This window comes from Chrysochloris asiatica, unplaced genomic scaffold, assembly GCF_000296735.1.
Source record: "Chrysochloris asiatica unplaced genomic scaffold, ChrAsi1.0 scaffold00064, whole genome shotgun sequence".
Taxonomy (NCBI): Eukaryota; Metazoa; Chordata; class Mammalia; order Afrosoricida; family Chrysochloridae; genus Chrysochloris; species Chrysochloris asiatica.
The window spans coordinates 7,549,417-7,563,448 of NW_006408582.1; the positions used below are offsets into that span (position 1 = coordinate 7,549,417).

General features: G+C 45.5%; 1 protein-coding gene across 2 annotated transcripts in view; it reads left to right on the top strand.

Annotated features, from left to right (window-relative positions):
- The first annotated feature begins 5,463 nt into the window (after positions 1–5,463).
- The window catches only part of CLU (clusterin), a 25,170-nt gene continuing 16,601 nt past the window's right edge, over positions 5,464–14,032 (top strand). For both annotated transcript variants that reach the window (XM_006864354.1, XM_006864353.1), the window contains exons 1-5: positions 5,464–5,563; positions 7,127–7,275; positions 9,371–9,541; positions 11,112–11,520; positions 13,060–13,164. In XM_006864354.1, the coding sequence (XP_006864416.1) occupies positions 5,464–5,563; positions 7,127–7,275; positions 9,371–9,541; positions 11,112–11,520; positions 13,060–13,164 (934 nt within the window). The remainder of the gene's footprint in view (positions 5,564–7,126; positions 7,276–9,370; positions 9,542–11,111; positions 11,521–13,059; positions 13,165–14,032) is intronic.

Consider the following 14,032-nt stretch of genomic DNA (forward strand, 5'->3'; position numbering starts at 1 on the left):
CAGTGCCAAATGAAAATGCCATACCTGTTATTTAAAAATTAGGAATTTCAAGATTGTGAGAACAGCACATTAAACCAAACAGGAGTTTGATTGGGTCCCTGGTGGATAGGGACTACATTTGCTTGTACTTCTTGATTGAAGAAGCTCTGCGAGGTCTTCTGTTTCCCCCAAATTTTGTGCTGTTGATTCCCAAACATGTAAGTCCTCAGGGCCGGCCTGATCTGAGAAGGGACCACCAGGTCAATGTGATGGTTCAGACAGGATTTCTATCATTCACTCTTAACCTCCTGTCCTTCTCTAGCACAACTCTCTTCATTCTACCATTACTTCTGACACTTTGCTACTTAATGGGACAAGATTAGTGGTGTGTGTTCATTTTGAATAATATTGTTCAAGGGGGCAGGGGAACTTCATTTTGGATTCAGAGCCAGCCAAGAGTTCAGTGGACATAATACTAATCCTGTGGAGAATGGTGCTGGAGGCGAGATACAAGTCACCCAGTTGTGCACACAGAAACTATAAGCTCCGTCCTAGGGTGCCATCTTCCCACTCTGAGCAACTCAAGAAAAGTACAAGTCGACGGTTCAGACGCTTTGGAGCCTGCGCGCCATTCGCGGTGCCCATCCGCCCCCTGGAGTCTATCTGTGGTACTGCATCTCCCGCTCCTCCACCCCCCAGCAAGAGCCAGCTTCCAGAAAGCTCCCTGCGCATTCCACCGCATTCTTTGCACTTGAGTCATGCAGGTTTGCAGCCAGCCCCAGAGGGGGTGTGGGCTAAGCAGAGTCCTATAAATACTGGCACCCTCACCACGGTGCTCATTACGCAGCCTCACCGCGAGGAGGAGAGCACAGAAGCCCGGTGCTAGGGACCGGTGAGATGTACTTCCCGATCTTTCCTATCCTTGTGCAGAGCCTACACCAGACAGAAGGGCGGGCGGGAGGTGGCAGCCGTTCGGGGATAAGATGGTAGAAAGGCTCTTTGATCTGGGTTTAAGAGAGCCTAAGGTGACCCCAGGAACGGAGGTGGCCAGAGCCCCGTCACAATGCAGCTGATTCAGGTGCTGAACTGCTGAGCCCTGGGATGCCGGGTCAGCACACAGACGGAAACTCAGCTATCCTTGGGCTCCCGAACTCCCACCATAATTCCGTCAGATAAGTAAGGCAGGTGTAATGAATACCCTTGTACAAAAATGGGGAAACTGAGGCTTGGAGAAAGGACATGGATTGCCCCAGTCCATACAGCTAGCGAGCGGTGGTTCTGGGATCAGTTTGTAGACCCACCGGCCCCATCTCTGTGAAGGTGCTGATCTCCGCTATATTGTTGGCTTGCAGGTATGACTCATCTTGTTTTCTGTAAATTCTGCACCTCTCTGGATAATGTGTTTATAAGTATGTTGTTTAGAGTTAATACATATGGACAGCCACCTGCTTCTCAATGCATCCAAGGTGCAGTAGAGAAAAGGGATACAACTTGATCCCTCAGACCTCAGATGTCTAATAGAAAAACAACAGTCTCATTTTAGTGATAATTATCAAAGGCCTAGGGGTTTAGGACTTTCTATATGTTATTATTGTCGGAGTTTATAGGACTGGCTGGTAGGTTTGAACCTCCAACCTCGAGGTTAGCAGCCCAGTGCTTATTCTACAGTGCCACACTTAATATTAAGCAGCAAATAAGCATCAGAATTGGTACTAGAACCGAAGCCTTCTTGACCTTCCAGAATTTAGGGACTTAATGAACTGCAAGGTGAATGTGAACCACAAGGTCGGCAGTTCAAACCTCACGGCTGCTCCTTGGAAACCCTATACAAGGTCTCTATGAGTTGGAACTGCCTTGATGGTACTTAACAATAGCGATAAGAATAAGCAAAGAAGCTGATTTTTTTTATAAGGAAATTTTTTAAATTCCTTTAAATTTAATTTAGAAGGGTCTTAATGATGTAAAAAAAAATACTACAGAAGGAGACACACAAGAGTATGAATTATAATAGGGAATTAGAAATAACTTAGACATCCACATTTATGGGAATGGTCAAGTAAAGTAGGGGAATTCAGAAAATGGAATAGTAACCATAAACATGTTGTTATTGTTGTTGTGTGCTGTCGAGTTCATTCCAATTCATAAACATCCTGGTGGGTTTGAACTGCAGACCTCTCATTACCAGTCCAGTGCTTATCCTACAGTGCCACACCAGAGCTCAACCTAGAACATAGGTTTTTTAAAAAGACATTTGAAGATGATGGGTGTATGAAAATGCATAGAAAATAAAAGGAAGTATTCATTGTTACCTGTAAGTAGTGTGGCTTACGGATGACTCATTTTTATTTGGGGGTTTGCTTTGTTATAGTTAGGGAGACAGTAAGATAGACAGGCACCCGCAGCTTGCTAGTTATACCTCCTCCTCACTTTAAGGTCTCTGTGCCCTCCCCACTGGCCCATCTGCTCTTTAAATGATCTCTGGGGTGCTGCCTGACTTTTGGAGGTGGTCCCTGGGAGCATTATGGGGAACTGGTAAGTTCAATGCTCTAGGGGGGCATGCGTGGAAGAAAGCTGTTCTCAAAGGTAACCTTGTTACCTTTCATAATCTCCTTGTCTTCCCCTTCACTGCACCATTGCCCACAGGGATGCTAATGGAGGGAGCCAGACTGAGAGGTTTATGCTTCCCTGGGTGGAAGGAGGCTGTGCAGTAGTGATGGGGAAAGAAAGACCTCAGTGTGGCTCCTCCAGTCACAGCAGGTGGTAGGCCCAGGGGCTTGGAGGGGACAGGGGACACCAGTCTGTAGAAAGGGAGAACAGTTGAATTGTGCAGCCATTTCTCTAGGGCTGCCCTTGGACCAGTGTCAGTATCATCTGCAAACTCATTAGACAAGAAGAGTACGGAGCTGTGCCACAGACCCACTGAATCGAAATCAGCATTTTAACAAGGTCCCCACGTGATTTGTAGGCACTTGAAACTTTGAGAAGCTCTTAACAGATCATTGGGGAGTGCCCCGCAGTTTCTCTAAGACAAAGCCACACAGTACAGAGACAGCCTGTCTACAGTAACTGTTTTTGGTTCCTCTGCTCCTCTACAGAGGTGTTACCCCTCTGTTTATAGCCAATGAACAGAATTGTCCTAGATCAAATATTCAGCTCGTTATACTTTACTATGATTATATAAGACCATTGTGTTTATAAAACATACTCCCATCTCTGAAGTATATGTTATGCCCATTTTACAGATGAAGAAAACTGCCCCCAGAAGTTTAAGTGACTCTTTGTCAAGGAAAGAACCCTGGATTGGCAGCTAGGAGGGATGACGTGTCATCCTGGGGTTGCCATAAGCTTACTATGGGCCTTCTGGAGCCCTGTTCTGTCTGGATTTCAACCTTCCCTGAAAGGCAAAGGGGTTGAGTGGGAATGATTCCTTTTCCAGCTCTGAGCTTAATGGCTAACTAAGGTTCCCAGGCTCCTGGTGGGAAACCCTGTACAAACAGCTGAGTCTCTGGAGTCCTCATCTAGTACTCTTAGCTTTGACTAGTTCTACGTCCCCTTTCTGGAGGGTCCCAGCCCCTCTCTCTGGTCAGAACCTTCTTCAGAGGATCTTGTGTGGATTTCTTAGGAGTTGTTGCTGTCAGAGTTGTCTCCCAGAGAGGTGTGTGTCTTGCTCGCTTTATCTCTCTGGCGTGACAAAGACTCTGTCCCTGCTTGAGGCATTTCAGGCCTCAGTGAGCAGCATGGGGCCTCCCTGTCTCCAGCTGCCCACCCACCCTGTCTTTGGAGAAGTTGGTGTACCCACTCTCTTCTCCCCGCTCCAGCTCTTTCTCCTATCTGTGGGTTTGCTGTGAGAACCACAGTTCAGGAACCTTACTGAGAGGCTTTCTTTATGACTGTTCTACCAAGTGTATAAATGCTCCTGATGATAGGAAAGTGGTTTGTTGATGTGAGCAATTGCAGGAAACAGAAGGGGGACCTTTCTTTCCCCTTTTTGTTATGGGAAATGGGCCTGGTTAGATAAGCAGTGGAGCATGGGAAGGAGAAAGTTCTGCTTTGAGCAACATCTTGCGTCCATTGTGTAAGACTTGGGTTGTGGCTCAGATCCCTTGGCTCAGGGCAGCTGGCAGCATGGTGGCAGGAGCACTGTGCCGGGCACACGGGTCTGTGGGTAGTGGCAAAGGGCATTTACAAAGGTACCTGGCAACACAAAAGCACAAGCCCTTCAAAAGGAAGTGTTGGGGTCCAAGTCTGCTCCATGGAGTCTCTGCTGACTTTTGACTTTGTGGTTCCCTTCCTTCACTCTGCCCTCTCCTTGCTGTATTCTTTATTTATACTCCCAAATCCATATGCAGCCTGGCTCAATTCCCAAATGGGTTTAATATTCTGTGCCAACACAAAGGGTTGGCTTGTTTCTGCCTCTGGACAAGAAATTTTAGGTGGCAAGGAGATTGTGTGTTGGGGGGGTGGGGGGAGAGAGTAATGCTGTGATGGATTAGTAATGTCTGCTGAGGTGAGGATGCCTGTGCAGGATTTATCCGAGTTTGGGATGTAGCCCCACTTTAGAAGGGAAGCAAGAACAGGATGGATGGATGAGTGAGTATGGGGTGGTGTTTTCAGTGTTATATAGGAGTAGGTATCATCAGATAGACACACTTTCTATACAAGGAGGCCAAGATACATAAAGCTCTTATGCTGTGCTTAGCCATATACAGAGCTATTATCTGGGAAGGAGGCGGGTTTGGGATTGAGCCCAGGTCCCTTGACTCCCAGGTCTTGTTTCTTTTACATTATGCTGCTGTCTTGTGTAGTTCATGCCTTGTATTTACTGCCTGAACTTTCTTTCTTTCTTATGCTTCACCCTATTCATGGATATTTTGTAGCAAAGGTGAACATCCATATATAAACATACTCTGTTAAACCTTTATACATTTGTGGATTTACTCCTAGTTTCCCTCCCACACATACATATTCAGCCTGTGTGCCTATCCTTGTATGTACTCGTAGATCACCATTTTGCAGGATTGTGTGTTTAACAGTGTTTACCTCTGTTGCCTTTAACTCTTACACCTCTCACTGAGTCTTCCCCTGCCCCCATCATTTTTTTTACCCACTTCCCTCTTGTTGTGTATCGTCTTCCCCTTCACCCAAGTTAACACATGTCTATTCCCAACCTCCCACCTCTGGTAACCATCAAAGAATGTTTCTTTTAGTGTGAAAACCTTTTCTTGACTTTGTACAATAATGGTCTAGTACAATATTTGTCTTTCTTTTGAGGCTTCCAATGAAAAGTCTAGTCATTTCTACCAATTTTCCCCAGAGATGAAAATACAGTGACAACAGCCACTTCCGAGCTCTGTATTCCTTGGAAGCTACTGCAGGCAGCAGGCTGAGCAGGAAGCTGGAAAGCTGCTTAGTCGGTTACCATGACAATTTTCTGTCCTCTACACACAGGGACGTGCTAGGATTTCAGAAGAAGAGGAAAGCAAGATGAAGACTCTTCTTCCTCTGCTGCTTCTGGGGCTGCTGTTGAGTGGGGAGAAAGGACAGGTCTTGGGAGAAGAGCCCATCTCAGCCAATGAGCTCCAGGGTAAGTAGACGTTGGGTGGTACCCCTCAGCAATATAGGAAGGCTCGCTCCTTTTAGTACAATGCCTGGCCCAGAGCTGGTTCTCTGGCTGAGCAAGGTGATAATTGTCTGTGTGAATGACAATTTGTATCTTGTGTGTTGTTAAGTGCTGTCGAGTCACTTCTGGCCCATAGTGATTCTATATCGGGTTTCCAAGGAGCAACTAGTGAGTCTGAACCACCAACCCTGTGGTTCAAACTGACCTTGTGGTACGGTTCTTTATCCCCCAGCACCACACCGAACTCCATTTGTATCTTATGTGAGTCAGATTTCCTCTGCTTGGGTCTCTCCCTGGCTTAAGATGCTGTGGCCTCTTGACATTTCCCAGCAAGGCCAACCCCTTCTGGCTGCTGCATTTCATTCAGCTCCAGTTCCTTCAGCTGGCTACATCTTCCTTTACCTTTAAAACCCAGCTCCCACTCCTGCCTCATGCAGCTGTCTCTGAACCCTCTCTGAACCCTTTGAATCTTTAATGATCACCCCTTTCTATTTTACCCTAGTGCGTACACCTTGTTCAGTCCTCCACCTTCCCATTCACATAACTATGTAGTCATGCTTCATAGCTTCAGCTCACAACGGGCAGGAAAGGGAATATGCAGTATCCTATGAAGACTAGTCATCCTTCAGAACTCAGCTTGATGGTGTCCTATTACAGAGAGGTCTTTTCGTGAAACCCATCCTTTCTTCCCTCCACCCTCCTCCTAATAGCTGATCCGTTCTTCTGAGTTAGTGGTTAAAATATAGGGAGTCTCCATGAGTCAGAATGAACTCGGTGACCGTTGGTCAGGTTTAATTTTAGTGGTTAAAAGCCCATAGTTTGAGATCAGGCCTAGGTCTGAGTCCTGGCCCCACCACATCCTAGCCATATAAGGGGATACAATCTCCTTACACTTCCTTTTCACCATTTTTGAAATGGGCGTGATGATGGGAGTACTAAAGACAATACATGTGACATGTCAGCTCTGTGCTTAGCACAGCATACATACTAGATGAATGTGGACTGTGACTCCTTGGTCCTTGGATTACACATCTCTCTTTGCAGTTGTCACAAGAAGAGGATGTGTCTTGAGCAGTCTCCTTGAGGAAAGATCCTGCTAATTCATCTTTCTATCCCCACCAGCTAGCACAGTGCCTTGGAACAAACAAATACAAATGCCTGTTTAAGCTAAATTCTGGAAAGATCTGTATCCAACAGAACAATATGCGTTAATGCTGTAAAGGTTGCACTCTATTTCTTTTCTTCTTCTGACATTTCTTCTGTGACCCTACTTGTTCTGAAGAGCTACAGAACAGTGTTTGGGCATAGTGCTGCTGTCCCTCCCCTGGGGGCACTGGACCCCCTTGGTTTGCTTTTCTGAGCCTCAGGCTCATGCTGTGATGGGAAGCTCATAGGCAGGGTTGCTTGCCAGGGGTTTCAGCCTGGACAGCCCCTTCCTGTTCATTCTAGCTGCTGCCATGGTTCTCTTCTTCTTACTGCACATCACTTCCTTCTACCTTATTCGACCTCCTTGCCTTTCTGTTACAGACATGTCCACCCAGGGGAGTAAGTACATTGATGATGAAATTAAAAACGCTGTCAAGGGTTTGAAAGAAATAAAGACCCTAATGGACCAAACAGATGATGAGCGCCAGACATTGCTCAACACCTTAGAGAAAGCCAAGAAGGAGAAAGAGGTAAGGAGGAGCCAGGTGACCACAGTCAAGTCTGGCACCTTGACCAGCCTTGCAGGAGGGAAGGGAGGGATAACCCATAATCTGTGGAGCTCCTTGCTGAGTTGCCATGATGACCTTCAGTCCACCTGTGAAGTAATAGAGAAGATTTATTAGTTTTGAAAGCTTACGAAAGTGGGTAAGATCCTGGGTCTGTTTTTTGTTTTGTTACAGATCTAATCTAGAGCCTGATGCCTAGATTTAATTCATTGTTTTGTGTTGTTTTTTTTAAATCTCTACTACGCCTCATGTTATCAGGAAGGATGATCAGTCTTGGTAGAGAAGGACATCATGCTTGGTAAAGTTAAGGATCATTAAAAAAGAGGAAGACCTGACAAAGTGGTTACAATAATGGACTCAAACATAAGAATGATTTGAGAATGGCACAGGACTGGGCAGTGTTTCATTCTGTTGTACATGTTGTTACTGTTAAGTGCCATTGAGTTGGTTCCGAACCAAAGTGATCCTGTATCGGATTTCTGAGGAGCAGCTGGTGAGCTTGAACTGCCGACCTCGAGGTTCAAACCCACTTTACAGTCTAGCGCACTAACCCACAGAGCCACACCAGGACTCCTTCTGTTGTACATAGGGATGGTATATATGGAGCCCTGGTAGTGTAGTGGGTTACGCACTGGGCTTCTAACTGAAACATCAGCAGTGTGAGTCCATGAGGCACTCCACAGGAGAAAGATAAGGTTTTCTGCTCCTGAAAAGATTTACAGCCTTAGAAATCCTATGCAGGGTGGCTATGAATTGGACTTGACTCCACGGCACACCACCACCACCATATTATATATATATATATATATTTAAGAAAGATGAGGCCATCTGCTCCTGTAAAGATTCAAAGCCTCGGAAATCCTATATAGGGTTGCTATGAGTCAGAACCAACTGGATGGCACACAACCACAAATATATATGTGGAGTCCTGGTGTGGTGCTGCAGGTTAATGCACAACACACACACACATACATATATATATGTGTATGTCTGTGTATATGTATTGTTACTGTTGTGAAGTACTGTCAAGTCAGTTCTGACTCATAGCAGTCCTATAAAGGATTTCCTAGGAGCGGCTGGTGAGTTTGAATTACCAACATTTGTGGTTCAAACAGACCTGCGGTCCAGTACTTATCCTATAGCTCCACACCTATATATATGTCACAACAGCTATATTAAAAATAGGAGCCCTAGTGTGGCACTGTGGGTTAATGCACTGGACTGCAAGGTCGGTTTGAACCTCAAGGTTGGCAGTTCAAGCTCAGTAGCTGCTCCTTGGAAACCTTATACAGCGTTGCTATCAGTTGGAACTGACTCAATGGCACTTAACAACAATGATATTCAAATTATGAACTTTAACAAGAAAAGTGCTTATTATAATATTTTAAATGTACTGCAAACATCCCTTGTAATGGTACAACTATCTACCTTTGTATGTGCTATACTTTGCTTAACTTGTACTCTACTTTTGAGATTCTGAATAAGTTCCAGTATTTGTTTGTCATAAACTAACAATATAAGAAATATCCTTAGGCATAAGCATTTTTTTCTTTATTGCATGGATTCTTATAGAATTATTGGGTCAAATGATACAGGCATGCTAAAGAGTTTTGATAGTGGCAGTGATTTTGGTTTTGAAAGCTTATCTATTTCCATTGTATGCCAGGGACCATGGAGGTACAATAGAAAAATTAGACTCCAGGAGTCTCTAGATGCTTTGGAAGATAACATTTAAAACCCAGAAGTTGAGAACAGAAAATTTGATGTGAGAGCTAGATTCTGGGGGTTAAGACTGTTTGTGCAATAAATCTGAGATAGGAGATGTCCATTTAGGCTGTAGCAGTTGGAAAAGACTTTAATGGACAGATGGGTCTTGGAGGGTGAGAGGATGTTTAGAGATAGGTGGGGAGGGAATTCCAGGTAGGCAGATGAAGGAAAATGTGAGCCGAAGCAGGGGTGAGGACCCGTTGGCCAGATAGGAGGAAGATCTGGCTGGGTGGCTTGGGAGTGGGAATGAGGTGGTTTCCAAGTGGCTGACCTGGTCTCTGTCGGCTTGTAGGATGCTGTAAAGGTGACCAGGAACACTGAAATGAAGCTGAAGGCGTCTCCAGAGGTGTGCAACGATACCATGACAGCCCTCTGGGAAGAGTGTAAACCCTGTCTGAAACAGACCTGCATGAAGTTCTACACTCGCATCTGCAGAAGTGGCTCTCCCGCAGTTGGCCACCAGGTGAAAGGGGAAATGCTTGTTGGGCACAGCCAACTCTCTGAGTGGGAAAGATGGCTTGCAGAGACAGGACTCTGCCCTTGAGTGGGTCACCTTTTAGTGTCCAGTCTTTATCACAGAGTAGTCCTGATGTGGCGCTATGGGTTAATGCATCAGACTGCAAAGCCGTTTGAACTACAAGGTCGGTGGTTCAGGCTCACCAGATGCTCCTTGAAAACCCTATACAGGATTGCTATGGGTTAGAATTGACTTGACAGTACTTAACAACAACAAGGGAAAAAATGCTTCCTCAGCTTTGACCACAGATCCAGGCCATTGTTGGAGGAAGCATCAGTCAGGAAGAGGGTAGACCACCTTTTATCTCATTAGAATTGTTGTTAAGTATCGTCGATTCCAGCCCATAGCAACCCTAAATAGGGTTTCGAAGGAGCAGCTGGTGAGTTTGAACTGCCAACCTTGCAGTTCAAACTGACCTGGAGATCGAGTGCTTATCCTTCAGCACCACATGAGGACTCCATTAGAGTAGTCCAGGATAGATACGCTTCATTTCATGTACTACATATTGATGAGAGCTGACTCTATCATTGATTGGTACTGTCTGCTATGAATGGATTGGTACAGTGGCAGCAGCAGTGGGCTCAAGAGTAATGATTGTGAGGATGGTGCAGGACTGGGCAGTGTTGCGTTCTGTTGTGCACAGGGTCATTGTGAGTTGGAACCAACTCAACAGCACCTACAAACAACACAACGGCTATGAATACAGAAACGTAGATGTACCCATGCCCACTATTTGCTCTTAGTAGATTCTTATCTGAAGTAATTGGCTAGATAATATAATTGTGTCCACATAAGAAGTAGTCCTGGTGTGGTGCTATAGGATAAAACACTGGACCGCAAGGTCAGCAGTTCAAACTCACCAGCTGCTCCTTGGAAACCCTATACAGAAGGGGTGAGGAACCTTTTTTTTGCCAAAATGTATAACATCATTTGTGGGGCATACACAATTATCAACTTAAAAATTAGCCTGCTATATTAGTTCAAACATTTGATTAACTCACCCTTAATGTGATAGATGGAACTGTGGTTGCCTTAGCAGACCAGACCAAATGATTTCACCTGCCTCATATGGCCTGAGAGCCAGACATTCCCTACCCCTGCTATATAGGGACACTGACTCAAGTCACTGACACTTAACAACAACAAGGCACAAGGAGGGACCTCACTGAGTTGAGACTCAGATGAATTTTGTCATTCCCTGAAGTCATATCAGTTGGTGCTCAGCCCAGCCTGGACACCAAAGATGACAGTGGTCTAATTGGAAGTGATAGGTCTCCTGTGTCTCGAGGCCTTGCAGGTGTCTCTAAGCTTTGTCCCAATGGAGAATGGAAGGACAATGATATTGACCTACTACTTTGGATACCTAGAGGCCATTCCCAGCTGACTCTTGGTTACTTGTTGTGACTATGAAGAGACAGTGGGGGGCCAGGTCTGGTCCGTCTCAACAAAAAGTTGACGCTGAGGACTGTGGCCTTAATGAGCCACTTCTAACTGTGGTCCATTTTGCCTCTTGCAGCTTGAGGAATTCCTAAACCAGGCCTCTCCCTTTTACATCTGGATGGATGGTGATCGTGTTGACACCTTGCTGGAGAATGACCAGGAGCAAAACCACATGCTGAATGCCATGGAGGACAGGTTTAGCCAGGTGTCCAGAGTGATGGACGAGCTATTCCAGAGCAGGTTCTTCAGGACCGATCCCTGGAAGCCTTTTTTCCACTCACCCTTCAGTGCATTCCATGACAGTCCTCTTCATAAGCCTCACTTCTTCTATCCCAAATCCCGTGTGGTCCGGAACACAATGCCTTTCTTCTATCATGAACCTCTGAACTTCCTGAACTTCTTCCAGTCCTTCTCTGACATGATACAGGACGTTCAACAGGCCATGAATGTCTCCCAGCAACCTCTGATGGGGGAATTTGCAACAGGTTTGAAAGATGTCTTTTTTTCATAGAAAGGAATGGGAACTAACCATTTACTGAGCACTGACCAGCCTCATGAGATGCTATAGCTATGCCAGGTGGCTTTGTGTGTGCTGTCTCAATATTCTCTAGCAACCCCCGGAGGATGGTATTACCCCCATTTTGGAAGGAGTGTACTAAGTCTGAAAGGTAAATGAATGTGCCCTAGTTTCACAGCTGATAAGTGGAATTCAGCCTTGGAACCTGATCTTTCCAGTCTACCATGTTCCTTCTTAGCAACTGCCAAGTATTCCATTGACTATTATGTCTCTTATTCCAGAGATCAACAAAGCTTTGTTGTGAGGCCATTCACATATTGGTGACAAATTAAGGAAAGTGTTCATGGCTGTAACTTCAGGGCTTGGCTACAAAATGGCTACTCAGTGAATATTTTTGAATGAATGGAATCTGAAGTGGCCAAAAGAGCCCCTGGGTGTGCTGCCAATGATTAAGTTGCTTGAATGTTAATCTAAAGGTTGGAGAGGTTCAAGTTCACCCACAAACCCCTTGGAAGGAAGATCTGGTGATCTAATGAAAATCAGCCATGGAAAACCCTACGTAGCTCAGTTCTACTCTGATACCCATGGGGTTGTCATGGATCAGAGGTGACTTGACAGCAACTGATTTAAAGTGGGAAAGCAAAGTAGATACTTCAAGTAGTGATGTTCTTTATTCAGTTGATAAATATGGTTTGATTGACCCCAGTTTGAATCGAAATGGATTGGAAATACAAAGGAGCCTTGAACTAAAAGGCTTCTGCTGTGTATTGATAATGGATGAGACCTGTAAGAAAGCTACAAGGAGGATCCCATTTCTGCTGTCAAGGGGCTTGCTGACAGGCTATTGTGAATCAGTTTTGACTCATAGTAACCTTGTACAGGATTTCCAAGGCTATAAATCTTTACAGGAGCAGAAAGCCTTATCTTAGCTGGTGGACTCAAACTGCCCACTATGTGGTTCACAGTCTATGGCTTAACTTACAAACCCACTATCCCCTGCTGACTGGCTGCTGTTGTTGTTGTTGTTAAGTGCCATCAAGTTGGTTCCAAACCATGGCGACCCTGCATAGGGTTTCTAGTGAGCAACTGGTGGGTGTGAACCACCAACCAGTGCATTATCCTGCAGCGCCACTGACTGACTAGGGGAGGAGAAATGAGCCATATAAAACGCAGAGCAAAGTATGTTATGATGCCAAAGAGAATATAAACATTAGGGGTGGATGGAGAGGTGGGAAGGGTGGTCACACCCAGCTGATGGAGCCATGTGAACATAGCCTGGAAGTGGGTAGACAAGGACCATATCCTGATCTGGACCTCCTCCTGGCCATTTAAGAGGGAACCCCTGGTCAGAGGGCCAGGTCTGCAAATTAACACCAAATTCTGGTCTGCTCTGATCACAGAACTTTCTGAAAGGGCCACATAGCCATGTGGAAGGTTTCGGAGAAATAGGTGTGACCCATTTCTGTTCTTCTGAATCATGACAGCATCTTCCCACTTTTGTCTCCAGAAAACAATGATACCGGCCTCGTGTGCAGGGAAATGCGCCGCAACTCTACAGGATGCCTGAAGATGAAGAACCAGTGTGAGAAATGCCGGGAGATCTTGTCAGTGGGTGAGTTGGGAGGCCTGACGGCAAGCTCCCTTAATTGTCATCTGTATCTTTGGGTCACCAGTTCTTTTCTGGGGCTGCCTTTAGACAGATGGCAGTTCAAATTCCAAGTCTACTGTCTTCTAGCTGTTGCATCACTCAGCCTTAGCCTCACTCGGTCATATTGCCTCATCTGTATAATAGGGTTGTTGTCCCTGCTGGCTCAGCTTCTTACAGAAAGGTTGGAAGGTCAAGTACACTCAAAGGTACCTTGGAAGAAAGGCCTGGCAATATATAGAAAAATCAGTCATTGAAAACCCTTTAGAGCTCAGTTCTTCTCTGACACACATGAGGCCATCATGAGTTGGAATCCACTTCATGGCAAATTTTTGTTTGTTTTTATAACGAGCTTAAAATACATTGAATTCAGAAATTTAAAAAATACATTGAATTCAGTAAAACAGCATGGGCAGTGCCTACCACACCATGTGGCACATGGTAAGCAAGCAATAATACTATTGTACTCTGGTAGCATAGTAGTTATGAATCGGGCTGCGAACCGCAAGTTCAGCAGTTCGAAACTACCAGCGGTTCTGCAGGAGAAAAATGAGGTTTTCTGCTCCCGTAAAGATTTACAGCCTCGGAAACCCGTACAGGGTCACTATGAGTTGGAACCGACTCCACGGCACACAGCCACCACCATATATCTATATTGTTGCTGCTGTTGTTAGGTGCCATAGAGTTGGTACCGACCCATAGCAACCTTATGCACAGCAGAACGAAACACTACCTGAGCCTGGGGCAACCTCACTACGGTTGTCATGCTTGAGTCCGTCAATGCTGCCACTTGGCCAATCCATCTCATTGGGGGTCTTCCTCTTTTTCTCTGACC